This window comes from Chanodichthys erythropterus, chromosome 21 (genome assembly GCF_024489055.1).
Source record: "Chanodichthys erythropterus isolate Z2021 chromosome 21, ASM2448905v1, whole genome shotgun sequence".
Lineage (NCBI taxonomy): Eukaryota > Metazoa > Chordata > Actinopteri > Cypriniformes > Xenocyprididae > Chanodichthys > Chanodichthys erythropterus.
The window spans coordinates 37,708,141-37,728,140 of NC_090241.1; the positions used below are offsets into that span (position 1 = coordinate 37,708,141).

The window sequence follows — 20,000 nt, forward strand, 5'->3', positions numbered from 1 at the left end:
GAAGAATCTCAGGACTAACAATATTGTGTATTGTTGATATAGTAGGACAATAAAGATGAGTTCTCAATGTACTATTAAAAGTGATTTCTGGACATCACAATGTTTTTTTGTTTTTTTTTAACAATTGTTAGAAACATTTGCTTCACTGTTCTATTCTTTATGCTTTATATATAACCCCCCCCCATCTCAATGTATCACATGACATTTCATTAAGTAGTCAGTGACTTCTGAGAACATTTCTGTCCTATCTGGAGGAACCTGAGATGAAGGATCAGTGCTGATTATCCATGAACTCTCAACAGACTTTCATAAACTCTGAGCTTTATTCACTAGATCCACTGATGAAAGGAACGAGTCTGGACCTTCATGTGCTCCTGTAGCTGGGCCTCATGTTGGCGTGAGAGCTGTTCGTGCTGCCGCTGGAACTCAGCGATGAGGAGCTGCCGCTGCACCTGCTGCTTGTGTTTGAGCGCCAGAAGCTCCTGCTGCAGCTGCTGCTCACGGCGCGTCGAATCCAGCGCCGGCGACGCTTCCACGCGCAGGTCCATGGGGATGGCGGCAGGAGGAACTCGCACGGGCAGAGCCGAACTCAACTCCACTGCAGAAAACAAGACAAACACACAGTGTTGAGATGAGAGCAGAGTCCAGGCTCTAACGGGCAGAGAGCCGGACAGATTCAAGAGACACGTGACCAGTGGACACTCCATCTAGAGCATGTGCCTCAACACACACAAAATGATGCTGTAACAAATTTTCAAGCTCAGAGGCTCTTGGGAAATTAACAGTGTGGCACTTTTCAAGATTCTGCTTTCATGTTCAAATAACTGCAGTGCAGAGGTTACAACATTAGAGCCACAATACACAACCACACAAACACACACTAAACCCCAACGACACGAGTGATGTGTTCAAGTGTCCGTCCGCTTCACTGTTGACGAGCAGAATTACAGAACACTACTGACAAACAAGCAGCAACACAACCAAACGCAGGAGGTGACAGACTACTAGCACCACACACACACTCGCACACACACACACACACACTCGCACACACACGCACACACACACACACACACGCACACACACACACACAAGATCATGATCAGATCAGCAGCACTGAAGCCTCAAATATGAAGTAATTAAAAGAGCAAAAACCACATGAAAATAAAAAGTAACTCAAGAAAACCAAACGCATTCATGACATGAGGAGAATGAAGAGCAGCGACACACGTCAGAATGAAGCGGCGCTCACCGGCCCGTCTGTGGCACAGCTCCTGTCTGCCTCCGCTGCAGTCTGTCTCTAACTAACACAACGATCTTCAGCGCGCGGCTGTCTCTCTGACTCTGATGACGTCACAGGGCCGTCCCACAGCAAACATGACATGCTCTTCTCTCATATGGAGACTGTTGACACACACACACACACACACACACACACACCTCACCCCCTTTCAATGTTACACCCTCATCTGCTTCTGTAAAGCATGACGTGCTGCGCATGAATCCAGCAGACATTCAATCTGAAATGTAAGAGTTTAATTTTAATGCCACATACACAGAACACACATCCCAATCAATAGCTATTGCTAATCAGTCATCAGAAATCAGAGAGTAAAGATGCACTTTACAGATGAGCACAAAAATAAATCTCACTAAGAATTTTTGCTCATTTCAGAGATCATTGCGATAAAAGACGTGTGTTTCACTGCTACGACTGCCAGAATAAAACACCTCTCCTTACGTGAGTGATTAAATACTGATACTAGCATCCTTGTTGAGTTTTAGTTACGTAAGCGCATTCCTGCATTCACTAATTCACTAATGGGTTTTGGAGAAGGTAGACAAACTTGCTGCCAAGAGCGGAGCGTCCAGACAGTCTCGCAGCAGTGCAGCTTTGATGAGCTCTCAAAAGCTTCGTATCGCATCAAGCCTCCGACCGACTCACACGAGATAAAACAAACTCTTCCCTGCAAATCACACATTTCAGACAGACGGCCATCAGCGTGGACAGTGATCTTCAGTGAGACACACTAAACAGCCAATGCTTCATTCTCAATCCCTCCTGCTAGTTATTCATCATCTTATGGCTTATTTTCAGCTTTAGACATGAAGTGATGAATCGGGACACCGTGAGATCGGTGACATGTACGGCTCATCCGAGTCGAGACCCTCAGAGATCAAATGATCAGCGCAAAGGTATCTTTACACTTTACTTGACCATGTACTTCATAGGACTAAACTGATCTAAAATGATGCTCAAAGCGACATCATTTGGACATTTAGACATTTCAGACCTTTGGCTTTCCAGGATTTTGGGATTGTCGTGTTCCGAAACAATCCCTCGCATCATCAATCACGCTCACAATACGTCTGTCACCTTAAGGGCTCAACGCTCGTCCGTCTCGTCTCAGTCTCTCTTCTGGTTATGAGCTCCACTGCCATGCCGCTTCATATTCCTGGGCTATTTTTGTCCCACAATGCCGCAGCACTGTGGTTTTGATGTGTGCCTTCCTGATGGTTTGATCTCTGCTCGTTAGCGCTAATGGAGGTTCTGTGAAATGCCCGATGTCATTTGTGTCAGATCTGTGAAGACTAAGCTAAAGGGAACTAAACAAGTGGCTAAACTGTTGAGCGAGTCACAGCATTAACGAGCCATTAGAAGCAGCGAATAAAGAAACACCTTCATTTCTGCAGGACAGTGTAAAGACAGAAATACATGTTCTACAGATTGTGTTGTTTTGTGTGTTGTGAGAAGTGTCTCTAGGACGTGAACCTGCTCACAGCATCCTTAGTTGCTCTGCAAACTGCACAAACTTACTGTTGTGGGTGAGTACAATCAGACACACACACACACACCCACACACACACACACACACACACACACACAGAAGAGGCGTGTGTTTCATTCATCAGAAGCGAGCAGGTTTGGACAAGGCCTGCGTTAGTCAGAGAGTCCTACACAACCCTACGTGCTCGTCCTCCAGCCCTCGCCGCACAACGCATTTCCAACGCATTACAAACTAAGGGACGAGGGGCACAGCACATTTTTTGGTCACCGACGCAGAACAAAGAGCTTAGGTTGTTTATTCCTTAATATGCATCAATCCACCATCATCTCTGTTGTATTAGCAGTCATAACACCATGTCCAGGTGATGATATTAATAGGTCACACTCACAGAGCATTTAAACATGACTTTAAAACATGATCGACATGATCTAGTGCTACACTATCTACATGAAGATTGAACACAAACACAGGAAGACACAACAAAACAGAGCTGGTTTAAGCATTATTGTAATTTTCATGCTGCTGTTTTGAAACCCTAATGCTCATCTGACTCCATCTCTGTAAGCCACCTAAGACCTCATCTATAATTCAGTGTTCTAAAACAAGCGTTACGCTGGGATGAAATGAAATATCAAGCCGGCTACGTCTCTTCCAAACAGCATTAAAAGTGCTGAGAACACAAAACAAACCAACAGACACAACAGATAAAGTCACAACACGTTCGAATGATCTGTGTGATGCACTGAACTGATTCACAATCATCCAGTTTTGGAAAAAATATATATTAAAGTAAACTGAATAAACGTCCTCACAATGCCACACTGGCAGTTGACAGATGAACAGTGGAAAGTCTAATAATAAAATCTGTCCAATTTGACTAGATTCTACCAAATGACAGATGAATTTGTGCCAAAATACTTACAGTTTGACTGGACACACACAGACGTTGACACCAACAACTCTCTCAAGCGTGTTTCCACCATTCAGAACGTAAAGAATTTATTCCTGTGTACTAACTAACCTAACTCTGTATAATTGATTGTATTTTAGTATTTGTATACAGTACAGTCCAAAAGTTTGGAACCACAAAGATTTTTAATGTTTTTAAAAGAAGTTTCGTCTGCTCACCAAGGCTACATTTATTTAATAAAAAATACAGTAAAAACAGTAATATTGTGAAATATTATTACAATTTAAAATAACTGTGTACTATTTAAATATATTTGACAAAGTAATTTATTCCTGTGATCAAAGCTGAATTTTCAGCATCGTTACTCCAGTCTTCAGTGTCACATGATCCTTCAGAAATCATTCTAATATGCTGATCTGATGCTCAAGAAACATTTATGATTATTTTCAATGTTGAAAACAGTTGTGTACTTTTTTTTCAGGATTCCTTGATGAATAGAAAGGTAAAAAGAACAGCATTTTTCTGAAATACAAAGCTTCTGTAGCATTATACACTACCGTTCAAAAGTTTGGGGTCAGTAAGAATTTTATTTTATTTTTTTATTTTTTTAAGAAATTAAAGAAATGAATACTTTTATTCAGCAAGGATGCATTAAATTGATCAAAAGTGGCAGAAAAGACATTTATAATGTTACAAAAGATTAGATTTCAGATAAACACTGTTCTTCTGAACTTTCTATTCATCAAATAATCCTGAAAAAAAATATTGTACACAAATATTTTCTACAATTGTACACATTAAATGTTTCTTGAGCAGCAGATCAGCATATTAGAATGATTTCTGAAGGATCATGTGACACTGAAGACTGGAGTAATGATGCTGAAAATTCAGCTTTGATCACAGGAATAAATTACTTTGTGAAATATATTCACATAGAAAACAGTTATTTTAAATTGTAATAATATTTCACAATATTACTGTTTTTACTGTATTTTTAATTAAATAAATGTAGCCTTGGTGAGCAGACGAAACTTCTTTTAAAAACATTAAAAACTTAGTGGTTCCAAACTTTTGGACTGTACTGTATATCATGTTTTTACTCAGTTGAGGATCACTGCAGCTGGAGAAACGCCATCAAATGGTTCAGTTACCTGTGGGAATGTGGTCAAACGCAGACGGCTTCAAAAGCTCCACAGTCTGATCCATCTGAGAGTCTGAGACAAAAAGACAGAGACAGAACATGATTCAATGGCATAATATTCTCCACTGTCATTCGGAGGAAACATATGTTTTGCAAGCAACACATAATTCATAAAAAATTCTTATTTATTTTCAATAGATGTTCAACCAGTGGAGAAAAAAAAAAAGTTTCTACCTCCCTAACATTCAGATATCTCACCTTTTACCTGAAAACGCACAGTTGGTGGTGGTCATTGTTCGTTAAACTTAAACTGTTCTTCTGAGACAATCTCGTAGGTTTTTAAAGTACAGAGGCCTTTAAAGTCAGACATTACAAGTGAAGACTACAAGTAAAGTGGTCCAATGACGGCAGCTGAGTGTGGTAAATAACAGTGTAAATGAGGAGTAAAGCACCAATGCAACAGACATTGCAACAGCGACCCCCTGCAGCAGATGGTAATTACAGAGAACATGAAAAGGCTTTTCACTTCTTCACAGCAGCCCAACACAGCAAGACACGGCTATAAATAACCCCTGAGAGAGACACAGAGAGAGCGAGGGATGGATGGAGTCAACGGCATGAAGCAGTACGGCGGGAGTCATCAGTATGCAAGCAGACACAGACCGGTTTTCTCCTTCCAATGTGACACGCAACATACTGAGCTGAGCCGGTCTTCAATCTCAGTTCAATATCTGGTTATTTTTACCAGCGATCGTTGGCATGATATTTACCAGCTCATTAACCTTGATTCCTCTGTAACACAAGAGCAGAAGCACTGACACGGGTTTCCATCCAGATAAGGAGAAAAATAACAGGAAATTTCCCCAGGGCTTCAAATCCTCCACAAGCTTCTATTTTTGGGAAAATTCTAAGGACTAGACAACCCCTGGAAACTGCTTTGATGTTCATCTAATTAGGCCCCATCGCAGCCGCGCGCATCAGGGAATTCTGTTTATATGCAAGCATCTATTTTTAGAAGGACGCAGCCCAGGTGCAGCTTCGCCTCAGATCCGCCACCGTCTCCAGCTGAGCCGGATTGTGTTTGCTTTCTGGAAAACAGTACAGTTCATAACAACAAGGCCGCTGATGAACTGTAATAGTTAGGGTAAATAGGGCCCTATGAATAGGTTTTATTTGTTCCCAAATTTCTTTTTTTCTGTTTTAATTTTTCTGGATCCCTTTTTTTTTTTTTATTATTATTATTATTATTATTTTCCAGTTTTTTTTTTTACTCCAAATTAAATCAAATTTTCGTAATCAAAAAGCATGTCTAATTAATTGAAATAATGAAACATCCAATTTACCAACAATTTATTAAGAGTTTAACAAAAAAAAATTTTTTTAGGGCCCTAGGATATACATTTTATTCTTTCCCCTCAAATTCTGTTTTATTTTTACCAAATTCTGTTTTCCATTTTAACTTTTATGGATTCCATAATGGTTTAATTACATTTTAACAATCAAAAATGTCTAATTAAATGAATTCTTAAAAACAACAAAATTTATTAATTAAAAATGTATTTTTATGAAATGTTTTGTTTTTTCAGAAATTCTGTTGCGCATTTAAATTTTTCTGGAAATCAAATTAATGCCATTTAATTTATCTTTTAATCATGAAATTAAACTTTTTTTTGTCAAATGTGCTGCACAACAGAGCTTTACTGTTAAAATTAAATCACAAAAGAAAAACGGAGATTATTCCTTAAAAAAATAGTTTTAATGATTTATTATTCAATTAAATTTATTTAAATTCTACAGTACAACACTAATATGTTTCTGTCAAGTTAAATCGAACTTTTATTTTGCAGATTGCCGAGAGCTTTGAGCTTCGCTGCGTTTATGCCGATAGTTTTCTCAAGCGAAGCGGTTAGATGCTGATGAAGAGACTCTGGAGATGAATGTCGTGCGTTCATTTCCTCATATAGTGAAGCGACAGAGGACGAAACACCGCGAGCGTCGCACGCGCTTCAGTGTATGTGCGTGAGCGCGCGCGCGTGTGTGTGTGTGTGAGATACACAGGCGTGCAGGATTCATATTTAAATAGTCTTTTTGCGGTTTAATATTCACGAACAGTCTATATCGCGATTTGATGTAGGTGTACTGACCTGCTTTTAATTCATTCATCTAAAATTTGACAAATGGGACATTCCGCGTTATATACTAAATTCCGTATTCATGACTGGATTCCGCGATTCCGTCAGCGTTTTAGGTGTTTATGGTTAACCCTAACCCTAGGTAAACAAAGTTCAATGTTAGCATTTACATGAAATAAGACATTTTCAACGTAAAACAGCAGGACACAAAAAAGCAAACTAACCCACCCAGAAAAAAACAGTCCATGATGATCTTATCTACTCTCAACAAACGAGCCAATCGTGCAGTAAATGCACACGTCAGGGTTGCGACATGCATATGATTATAGTGCAAAATAAAAGGCTAAACTTCTTCTTCTTCGTCAAACACAATGAGCAGCTAAAGAAGTCTGTAACTACAGATAAATCTAACCTCCCAAAGCAGCACCAAAGTGGCTCACCAACTAGATATACAACTTTATATAAATAATCAATCTGAGGAGATATGTGGGGCTGACGGGCTCCATAAATCTAAGGCATTTCCCTCCATATGGATCAGCCCGAGAGCAAGAGTCGCCACTCTGTTCCAAAAGACCATACAGACACAAAACAAAACAAAAAAAAACTGTGGACTAGTGATTTGCATGGGAAATGCAATGCTCAAGCTCATATGAGGAACAAACACAGCCTGAAACTGATCCGTGAAACTGATATGCTGTGGTTATTTAAACCAAAATGACTAAATGGATCACTTTGCATGCCCATGTGTTGGACTACTAACTTGATAAGAGAGCTGTGGTTACGCATCACCCCATACAGCAACAGGTATGAAACCTGAGCTCCGTTTCATAGAGCAAAGCACCTTCAGAAAACCACAAGACAATAAAACTACATGTCAGCCTTGTTGTAGTCATGAAAATGACGGCACAACTGAGCCAAGTTTCCTAAGTGGCATGCAAAAAGGCAATTTCCAACACAAACATTCACCCAACTACTGAGCAGCTGCTTTTGTCCACAGCAACATCTCTAAAACCAAAGGCTTTGACTGCGACATTAAACTAAGAGCTGATGTTCGCTGGCAGGGAAAGAACTGAAGGTGGCCATATGTCCTGATGCTGTGGTTAGGGTGGATTATTTCATCCCCAAGTCATACTGATGTGACAAACACACACGCACACACACACGTCAGAGGGTCACTAAGGGCAAATCAAGCTGATGTGACCTAAGGCGCTCACAAAGGCCTCCTCCACACGGTGGCATTCTCCGAGGCAGACTAACAATCAGACTTTGTTCTCTGTTAGTTTAAAGGGTTAGTTCACCCAAAAATGAAATTTCTGTCATTTATTACTCACCCTCATGTCGCTCCACACCCTTAAGACCTTCGTTCATTTTCAGAACTCAAATTAAGATATTTTTGATGAAATCCGAGAGGTATATGACTCGTCCATAGACAGCAATATAATCAACACTTTTAAATAAAACAGTCATGTGACTGCAGTGGTGAAGAGACGAGAATAGTTTTTGTGTGCAAAAACAAAACAAACGTCTTTATTCAACAATCTCTTCTGTGTCATTCTCATCGGTTTCAGAACCTGGAAGTGCTGAGAGCAGAAAGCAGTGACATCCATTTAAAAGGCTAACGTGCATTCAGTGCTCAAAGTCCATTCATCCGGCCTCTGGTACACTGGAGCAGCTCCACATTCTTATAATTAAAGATGGCACAGAGTCGTTAGTGGCAGGCAAAACAAAACTCTCATGCCAGTTATGAACAGGACTTCTTGCTAACCCATTTTGTAGAGTCATTTGGTGAAGTTTTGTTATATTAATGTACGCTCACAGAGAGATGCCATAAGAAGATTTCACTCTTGAAAAAAATTAGATGAGAATAAATTGTTTAAGTGTTGTTGTTGTATGTTGCTTTGATTATCTAAATGACAGACTTAATAAGATGCTAGAAAAAAAAACCATGACAGTGACATTAATGGAGGTGATATATATGACTAGATCCTAACTGATCTGGGACAGATCCTGATTTAGCAACTGTGCTGTTCACTTTCCTTCAAATGGGGCAGTTTTCTGGTCTACTAATGAGATGGACGAGACTAGGGCTGGACGATTAATCGTAAAGTAATTGAAACAAATTCAGAACCTCTAAAGCCAAGTTCAGACTGCAGGATTTTCCAAGTAGTCGGGTCTCTGTTCTTTTCACGCTGCATGACTATCTTGACCAGCATTCAGTCGCTGCTGTGTTCAAACTGCACGATGGATCGGCGACAGAAGGTTTCACACTGCATGACTTTACAATAGGAAGAATCGCAGACAACTCTGTCTGGCACGCAAACTACGTTTCACAACCAAACACAGATGTGACAAAGAAACAACGCGATATCACGCGTGCAAGACGAGAGTTCTCACGTGAGACTGGGATTATTATTAAAAACGGTAGCTCGCAAGGAGCTTGCAATACGAATTGCCTGAGCGCTGATTTGCAGCGAAAACAAGAAAAGATGAATATCGAGGAGGAAATGGTTGGGGAGACGCGAGGAACAAGGATTGTGTGTTCTGCAATGAGAGTGGTCTATAACTCCTCCCCGAACTCCCCGCTGCTCTGTATCTTGCTCTCTCATTGGCTGTCGGTCATCGCCGATGTAGTTTTCAGTCAGAACACTTTTCACACAACAGATTTTTAGCATGCCAAATATCTCACGGGTGTCGGCGACTCGTAGGCGATTGTCTCTGATCGCATCTTTGCTCATTCACACTGCGTGATTGTCACTTGCGTGAACGAGCTCCGATTTGGCTGTGATTTCGGGCATTTGTCTGATTTCTCAAAACCTGTCGGCGAGCCAAAATCGGGGCTAAAATCGTTCAGTCTGAACTCGGCCTAACCAACATAATTTTCCCATGTAGTTTATTTCGGGTTTTTAATCCTGTTAATACTTCCCCCTTAAAAACATACTACCACGTGTGTAGCCACGTGACTCTGCCCCGTCCAGTCAGCAGCATAAAAGCAACGCGGAGGTGAACGCTGGTTCAACACATAGTGATGGCACGCGAGTGGTGAGCTTTGCGTCTTCGCTAAAATTTGTCAGTTGTATTTGTTTTAAGTTTTGCCAGTTTGGACATTCAAGCGATTTTAGACGATTTGGATGTATATCACAGCTTCACAATTAATAGAGAGACGGTATGACTAATTCGCACACGCAATCTCTCTCATTACATACTGGTATTGTGCTAATTTATCTGTATTTGATTTACAATAAGCAGAAATCTATAAGAAATGTTACAAACCATAGATGAAATAACTTCGGAAAGTGAGCTGTAAAGTCAGATCACTCATTCAATAGGAAAAAAAATATCCCACCTTTATCATATTTACAGTACAAACCTTGTCAGTGAACTATGAGGGCAAAAAAAAAATAAATCGTTCATTAATCGAGGTAAAATGTTCAATTAAAAGGTGCAGTATGTAATATGTCCGCTAGAGGTCGCTAGATGCCTATTCAAAACAAAGGCGTAGCTTGATGACGCCAAAGTCCCTTTAAGACAATTCATTTCACTCAGCGACCATCTTGAAACGTCAAATTCTCTAAAGCTGTTTGCCAAGCTTTCGATTAAATTTCATATTTGGAATCACCAATGAAATCTAACAACAACTGTCTCATAAATTTTGTTTCCAAACGCTTGAATCATGACAAAAAAAAAACATTGTTTTTCAGGCTATATCCAGCTAATGCGCATGCACAGTCTTAAACGCGCGTCTCTTGTGCCTCATTTCGGAGGCGCGCGTCTGACTGTTTCTATAAGAACCGGAGCTTCTAACAGCCGCTGTAGTGACGCAATGACTTTACCAATCAGCGATTGGCTCTTATTTAGAAGGCGGGACTTATTCCGCCATATTGCGCAGTGCACTTTCTCCCATTCAAAACAATAGGAGTGACACGTCTTGTGTTATTCTATAGTTTTTGATGACGCCAAGTTTTAGAGCGGAATCTTGGGACATGTGGTCTCCACCTCAACGGCCGGTGCAAAAGAATCGGGATTGGACTCGGGAACAAATCATGCTCATGGATGTGATTATTAACGTTACTGTAGTGTGAAGCAGAGCAGGAGCGAGTGTTGTGGAGCTGAACGAGGAGCTGGAGCGATTGATCAACACACGCCTCACGAGCAGCGGGACTTTTATTATGACAGTCGCCGGCGCCGCTGCCGCTTTTCCGGTCATGAGTATGAGGAAACACAGCTCTGTTTATCATATTAGACACATTTGAGAGTGTTGAAAATGATGTTATAACGTTACTCTGTGCGTTCGCTCGGCGGCTGCTGTGAGACACTGTTACACACTGCAGTAAGATAGATCCATTTTACAATATCAGATTAAATGCTGGATGATTGTGTTGATAAATGACATGCTATTAATTTTAAAATGTATTGTGTAGAAAAAAAGACTAAACGTGTTGAGCTATATAACAAAAATTAGTTTTCTGTCTATAAATATATCAAAACAGTTGTTCCCTTGTCTATTAAAACGTGTAATATATTAAAGCGTCTCTGGTGTTTCCCTGGTTTCTACAAAATAAAATCGAGGGTAAGGCGGGTATGACGCAATTGACAAGCGACTCCTCACACGTCCCGGAGCCTTGGTTAAAATTGCAATTTTCTTGCAATTTACAAATAGTTGGAAACATTTGGGATATTGTAAGTACTCAAGTGAACAAAATTTATACAACACTGACCTAGTGGTTTTTGGATATTTTACTGCAAAAATATTACATATTGCACCTTTAATTGAGTTTTTGATTATAGGCCATAATTGTCCAGCCCTAGACAAGCATTTCCTGAACCACAGAAAAGGAGAAAGTAACAGAATATCCATAAGCTCTAAAAATACCATCATAACATCCTGTTAGAGCCTAATTCTGGATCAATTGAGATTCATTATTTTTTTTGTTTCAAACAGCGATTCTGAACAGAAAACTAAAGAAAATAACATGTAATCTACTAGAGGTTCTGACAAAATGTTAATTGCTGCATTATTTAAAATGTAAAAAAAAAAAAATAAATCAGTTTGAATGAATGATTCAATGTCAAGTCTTCACTTGTTGCATTACTGGAAGTGTCAAGTTACTTTCAAAAGGTGACTTCCTCTATTTTGATCACTAGCATAGAGATCAGTGTTTATATCTGAACTATAAAAACTTTTATTCCAGTACTTCTGTGATTTATTGTAAGACTAGAATAGAATGAACTAGAATAATAATATGGTGTGGTTGAAAAGACCATGAAAAGATTGGTGAAAATAACGTTTGTTTCATACCTATACATGACCTATATAGGACCTATGACCTATACATCTCTCTGGCTCAGAATGTTCACTATGATCGTACTTGTCAAAGGTTTAATAGTCATAGATGAATCGCTGTCATTTAGGAATAAGATCACGTGGGTGTCTGAATTTGTTTGCTACAAAACATTATACACAGCAGGGGTGTTTTCTCTGAGCCGTGTTCAAATATTATGAAACATACTGACTTTTTCTAAAGTGCATCAGCAAAGCTACAATGTAAGAAAACTTTAGCATGAATTTACAGTATTTTCCAGCTACTAGGCACCGTACTAGCATCTTAAAACCTCCTGAGGTGTGTGTAAAAATGACAACAATCATTACAATGTTCAAGAAAATGAGCTGGAAACCTAGTAAAATAGTTTATTGTCAGGTGATGATCATGGCTATTCTGGTAACGCTTGAACAGCCAAAAGCCACTGAGAGACATGAAAACACTGAAAAATGAAAGGACTTCTGAAAGCGGCAATTAGGCAAAATTGGGAACATACTGCATCATCACTTTAATTAGATGCAATATCATTAGGATCTTTACATCAGTGTCTGGAATGGACACAGACAAATGCCTGAAATGTTAAAGGTGGGACGGCAGTGACGGTTCCTGTGTAGATTGTAATTGGATGCTGGCAGAACATCCAGTATCTCTCTCTGCCCGCTGGCTCGCTTCGCTCTTTTGTTTGTCTGGACCGATTGCAATTAAAATCAGCAAGCTTCCAAGCGTGATCTGAAAACTCAGGCTCTGGGAAGCCTTTATTTGTTTGCCGCCACACCTTACAGGAGGAACTAACAGATGTGAGACAGAGCGGGGAGTCGGATGGACGGATTGGGGGGATTTGCGGGCGTCTGGAGGGACAGAGACAATCGGCACATTTGTTTGTCTGGCGCACGTGCAGAATTCGTGCGGATCTATAAATATCACTGAGTTAAGCTGCTGCAGCAGAACAGGCTTTCAGTGCTGAAGTGAGCGCTTAGATAAACACACATTAGAAACCGATCTGAAAGAGGGATAAGGAGGGACGGGACTGATAAAACAGGACAATCCGAGCGCTGCAGATACGCCTGTCACATTACGTCAGATCACATCACTGGGGAGCCCTGACGGATGATGGCTGGATGAGACGGAGTTGTGCTCAATGATGTGACAACAGTGACTGACACAACATCCCATCATGAAAAGGAAATGAAGTAAAACAAAGTTGAATATGACTTGCTGAGCCATGCATTTGATTTACTGGTTGATCCCTACAAATACTGCTGAATGAACATATACAGAACAGATGTGATGTGTCCTGATCTTCAAGCGGAAGGAGCTGGAAGAAATATTCTGAATGATATCAATCAATCTGACTTGTGACGCCGCCTGAATCATAATCACACCGTGTTTGTCGTTGGCCAGAGAAGAACTGAGCGACTGAGTCTGGTTTCTCCCAGGGGTTTATTCTCCATTCTGTCACCTGCTTGCTTAGTTATATTCAGTAATATTACTGATCTGACTGTACTGACACTATTGGATGAGAACTGAACTGAGCTGATGATGACATCACTGCTTTATAGCTGAATTGAACTCATTTCCTAATTGATGAACTTCACATAGTCATTGGACTGAACTGAATCAACACTGACTTCAGCTGATCAATGACACTAATGTCTTTTTAGAGCTGCTTTAAAGCAGAATTCTGTCTGCATCATGATCATTACTTTACGGTTTATTACTGTGCATCTGCTTTGAAACAATCTGTATTGTATAAAGCGCTATAGAAATAAAGCTGACTTGACAGAAGACTGAGACATCAAACGATGAGCAAAATGAGAAGAAACTATAAATGCATGCTAAATATTATGAATATTATGCAATTCATTAAATCTCTTTCATCCACAGAGGATGCTCAGCACCTGTAAGCAGCTATTGTGATCATGAAATGGCAAGAAGCAAAAGGGATATTTCTACTAAATGTGTGACAAGAAAACTGTGTTTCTTAGAAACAGGAAAACTAATTAACATAAAATGATTTGTTAAATCATAAAATGCTCATTAAATCTTCACAGACTGAAAGGATGGTAAACATTTACCGCCACATTTGTGTGGTTGACAGCAACAAACACTGACCATTATCACATAAAAACTCTAAAATAAAACTATAACCTGCCGGTAACAGATCATTCTGCGGATCGGTAGCTGTGACTACAAACACTTGAGCAGATCCAAACAACTGACACTGAATGAACTACACATTAACATGCTTGATTATTATTACTATAAACCACGTATAAACCTGTAGTGTAACTGACAGATGACGGCGTTTGAGATCACGACACTAACGGCACAGGTGAGAACAGCTGATGATCTGCGCCGTGTTTGATGGAAAACCCATTACATCATTACACAAATCCTGGATTACTGACGCTCAGGCCAGAAGATGAAACTCGTATGCAAACATGGATCGGTGAAGAAGCTTTGACCGTTTTTGTTTCTTTTCATAGACAACGGCTTTAAGTCTGGTCATCTACTCACACGCTGCAAGTGTCAAGCAGAAAAACAAAACGCACTACAAGCAGACAAATGGAAGAATTCAGTCAGAATCATAAGACACAAAGAGAGACACTTACCTGAATGACTTTGGGAGGTCATGATATTTGGAGCAGCTGACGATCGATCTGTCCCAAAAAGTTTTCAAATCTTCAGATGTACTTCCAGGAAAGCAGTGGTTTCTGCTCCTCGTCTTGACAAATCCAACCAGCAGCTGTTAGAAAGGAGAGATCCATTAAATAAAGTTATTATTCACAGACTCTCAGACAACAAGCCAAACGTCAGTGAGAGAGACGATCAACTTCACACAAACCTCACGTCTGCCATCGTTACGAACGGCGAGATTAAATGGCATCAGACAAACTTAAAACATGAAGCTGTGCTTCTCTAATGAAAGATTGTGTCTCGTGGAATTTATGAATGGTTTCACATCTTCACAAAAGACCCGTGGACTGAAACAGAGACACACTTGAGCAGCTACACAACAAGCTCATGTGACAGTGGAAAAGAAAGTAGCAGACTGAACTTCCTCAGTTCAAAGGGCAACGCAAACACACAGTCACACAAACACAGATAGACACACACAGACAAACAACAACAAAAAACACAGACATATGGACACAGACAGATGGACATATACACACACACACACTGGGGTATTGCCCACAAAGGACAGTTTTTAATTTATTTATTTGAAAAGGGACCATGTACAATTTTTAACATAAATGTTTCCATTTCATGCATTGCACCGGATTTAGCCAAAGGCAAATTTTTATCTGCAGTCTTGCGGCAGGTCATCACTAACAAATGATAAATAATAATACAAACAATTTCAAAATACACATTTTTTTTATATTTTTTTTATGATATAAGCAGCGGTCCGTGTTATTATAACTCTAACCTGCTCATACGAGTCTCCATCTTCATGTGGATGATGTCGAACTTGTTGGCTGGTCAATAAATACATAAAATAATATGTATATGTAATAAATAAAAGCTTTACAGAAGACAGATGAGTTTTAAAGCTTTTTCATTTTACTCATATACTACAGCACAACTTATCTGATATGAACTGCTGCATGATCAGTATTTAATGTCACGATTAAGGTTCAGTGAATGAACTTTCTTTGGGATGATAGTAAGAGCAGTACAAATGGGATCAAGGTCTCTCGGATCATCAGGTTTTGTGCGTTTCTCTCCCTCCCTAAATGACCCGAGTCTCTGCCCTCGCCAGACGGGCTCTGGAGGGTTTGGGCGGCGCTGGCGGGGCTGTTTGGTGAAAGTCGGTCATGAAGCACATCTATGCTAATCTGCTGTGACGGGTCTGCGTCTGAAGAGGGTGATTTCCCCATGTGGGCATTATGTTCACTCTAGGGCTTCTATTGTCCTCCAGGCAAGAAAGCGGAGCCTCGTCGTGACGCCTGAACACATAATAAAGCACCATACGCCAAGTCCTGAATCAACATGTAAAGAAACAAGAAGCATAGAAGTATACAGAATAGAAGATTGCCCATAGCAGCATTAACTCGTGTACTAAAAAAACATGAGGTAGAGCTTTGTTTGAAACATTTTTTGTTTATGAGATTTTAAATGCATGTTAGTTGCTGTTCCTTCCAGCTGTCAAGCGCCACAGCATCTGATCCTGAAACAAAAGTCACCGCCAATACTGAGCTTCTCCCTAAAACACCACACGAGAGAGAGTGTGTGTGTGTGTGTGTGTGTGTGTGTGTGTGTGTGTGTGTGTGTGTGTCAGTTGAGTCATGGCAATCCTCCCTCAGCCTCATTCACAAAAAACGGCGCCTCATGTCTAACCCGCCCATCTCAAGCCACCTCACATCATTGGCCATCGCTCATTTAACCACAACAATCACACAATTCTAGTCTAAGCTGGTTTAATCTTAACCATCACGCCAATAGAATCTGAATTCGACAGACGAGGCTTTCTTACATGTGCTCGCTGCAGTGAAGGTGAATCTGTCCGATCATCACTGACGGAAGCTGCTGTAGAAACATCATTCCGTTCAAAGCAGCGACAGAATAACAAACCACTGCAGCTGCGCGGTGCGCGCGATGCTTTCGGTCCGTGCGCGGAGCCGATCGTTCACTCACCGTATCGACGCAGACGCAGGAGGCTCGCGGAATCAGCGGCAGACATCTGAATTCCTCCGGAACGCGCAGAAGCGACAGAAACGCTGCCTGACAGATTCCGCCATACTGGATTTTTGATTAGGGAATCACGTGTGGCGCGACTGTACTGAGCTCTGCGAGAGGCGGGATCATTCACGCGCTCGGACCTGCACGCGCGGTGACGTCACTCACACTGACGCGTGATGTTCAATACAGCATTCCTTCAACTTTTGCTGTTAATAATCATCAAGTCAAACAACATCTGTATCACGTGAGTGCGTGCACATGGTGATTTCGTTGACGGCTGATATTGGACTGTAGAATGCTTCTGGTCCTCAGCACAGGTGATGATGCACATGGGTATATTTTCATTCAGAATTAAGCTCGCTGACACTGACCTGCCTTCACACTAACAGTCTGTAGTGAGAAAGAGTCTTGTTTGACGAACCTTTCTTGATTATAGGGATGACTGTAGACAAGAAAACAGCTCGCATGCTTCAACTCTTTCTGTTTGAACAGCCTATGTATATTTTATTAAAGTAGAGGCTTTTAAGGTCACACTCAGCTTTTCTTCCTTCACTGATTTACAGTGTCTCTTATAGTAAGACCCGTTTTCATTCTGCTGAATAACCCATGTGGGGAATGTAAAGAAAGAAGCGCATTGATGTATCAGAAGAACAGAGATCTCTTCTGTCACAGCTCTCTCATGCACCGAGACACGGCTAAATCTTTATGTCAAAGAATCATTCATTACTCTCTCTTTCTCATCGACTCTACGAGCAAGAACAGTGAGAATGACGTCAGACACACTCTTCAGCATGTGCTGCGCTGATTTATTCAAGTCTTATGTTTTCTTATTGTACTCATGGGTTAGTGTCACACTTGCTGTGGATATAATCCAAAAGACGAGAGGAAATTAAAGGAAAAGGAGATTTAATGAACACAGGAACAGAGTTACACACTAGCATAACAATATCAACATCAAAGCAAGACAAAGGACTGAAGAAACTGAGGGCTTCAAGGGTTAGATCACCCAAAAATGAAAGTTATCCCATAATTTACTCACCCACAAGCCATATGACTTTCTTCTTTCAGCCAAACAATATCCTGGCTCTTCCAAGCTTTATAATGGGAGTGAATGGAGGGCAAGATTTTGAAGCCCAAAAAAACGCATCCATCCATCATCAAAGTGATCCATACGGCTCCAGGGGATTAATAAAGGCCTTCTGAAGCAATGCCTGCACTTTTTAAGAAAAAATGTCATATTTATAACATTATAAACTGTAATCACGAGTCAAGTGACCTCTGACCCCACAGGTGACGCAGGATGTAGGAGTAGCGTAAGCTTAGACGCCTCTCGCCGTTCACACAGATAGGGCTGGGCAACAAACTCCAGCTCCTCTTAAATCAAAATCCTCTGACATTTTCTTTTAAAATTCTTGTTTTAGATTTCTAATTCATGACCGGCGTTTTGTGTTGCTCTGTCCTCTGCACTTCTGCGTTCATCAGTTCATCATGCGTCAGGTCAGAGGTCACGACTCATGTATGGCATGACAAAAGGCACATTAGTAAAGCGCTCATATAATGACATTCCTTCAGCTAATTGATCAGGTCGTTTAGAGCAGAGCGTTTTATCTCAAGCTGTTTCAGCTCTTTTCCACTTGCAAACACTCCTTCCTTTATGGAAGACTAATTAAATAATGCAGCATTTTCATTTCAATTATTTGATTTCATTAAGCGTGAACATGGATCACAGTTCAGATCCACCCAACAAACCCTTTCATTTCAACCATCTGTGTTTCTGCAGTGGATCCATATTTAATGTTATAGATTAATTTAATTTATTGTGAAAGTTTCACATTAACAGTTTAGTTTGTCTCAGACTAGAATGAGTGATTGATTTGTAAGAATGAATGTGTTTTGGTGAAATGTGAGTCTTTAGCAGGGACGTCTGGAGTTTAGAAAGACTTTAGAGGTCATTTATAACTAACGCTTTCTTTAGCCAACCAGCCCACTTGACTTTAAAAACAATGAAGTAACTCAATAATTCATTTCATAATCAAATAATATTCCATAATATACTCTTAAGTCCAGATGGTGTCATGTGATGTTTAGTAAACGGCCCGTGGCTCATCCTTACTGTTAGTTTAGTAGCGCAAGAGAATCTGGTTGGGATCAGCGTTTCCATAGTAACAGAGGATTTCTTCTCTTTTTGAACCTTTGAGCACAAGTTATATAACACGTCTAGAAGTCTAATTTAATACCTTTTGTTGACTGTTTAATTACACATTGATATTCGGGTTATACATACACCACTATAATAAATACTGCAACTTTCACACGCAGTTGATTGACAGATATCTTCATATTTGCTGCTAAAGCTTCATATTATGGGTATATTTTCTTTGACCCAGCCCCACCCCCATTCTTTAGAGAGATCAGGTGATTCACACTCTTTTCACGCAAATGTGGCATTCCTACATACAAATTTTTCAGAATGCCCACACCAGCGAAGAAGCCAATCAGTGTATGGGGATGATTAGGAGGCCATGATGGACAGAGGCCAATGGGCAAATTGGTCAGGATGTCGGGGTTACACCCCTACTCTTCTCGAAGGACATCCTGGGATTTTTAACGACCGCAGAGAGTCAGGACCTCGGTTTAACATCTCATCCGAAGGACGTATAATGATGTACAGATATGAAATACTTATCAAAGATCACAGATTCTGTGTTTCTCGACTGAGTTTTCACTGTGATAACACACTCTAGACATTCCTAATGCAAGTCAATCAGGTCTTCTAACTTATTAATCATATTATTTATGTTTCCTTCTTTTTTCTTTTTTTCCCTTTTTCTTTTTTTTTTTTTCAAGAAAACGTAATTTAAATATTTTTTTTAAGGGGTTTTCAGTAAAATGCTGATGGTGATGATTGTGTTCAATCCAGCTCATCCTGCTTATTTCTGCTGAACTCGTTCCTTACGCTGCTTACGGTCGTTTCTGTGCAGTGAACTCCAGTGTTTCTCTCCATCTCCGTGGCAAATTTGAGCA

At 40.3% G+C, this 20,000-nt stretch overlaps 1 protein-coding gene across 3 annotated transcripts in view; it reads right to left on the reverse strand.

The window, feature by feature from the left end:
* The window catches only part of LOC137011733 (histone deacetylase 4-like), a 35,296-nt gene extending 17,785 nt beyond the window's left edge, over positions 1-17,511 (reverse strand). Inside the window, exons 1-4 of one of the 3 annotated variants that reach the window (XM_067374835.1) lie at positions 16,932-17,511; positions 14,903-15,036; positions 4,851-4,913; positions 363-598 (exon numbers count right to left, since the gene is read on the reverse strand). In XM_067374835.1, the coding sequence (XP_067230936.1) occupies positions 363-598; positions 4,851-4,913; positions 14,903-14,924 (321 nt within the window). In that variant the 5' untranslated portion in view covers positions 14,925-15,036; positions 16,932-17,511. The other 2 variants (XM_067374836.1, XM_067374837.1) reach the window with 2 other exon arrangements.
* Between the last annotated feature and the right edge of the window lie 2,489 nt (positions 17,512-20,000).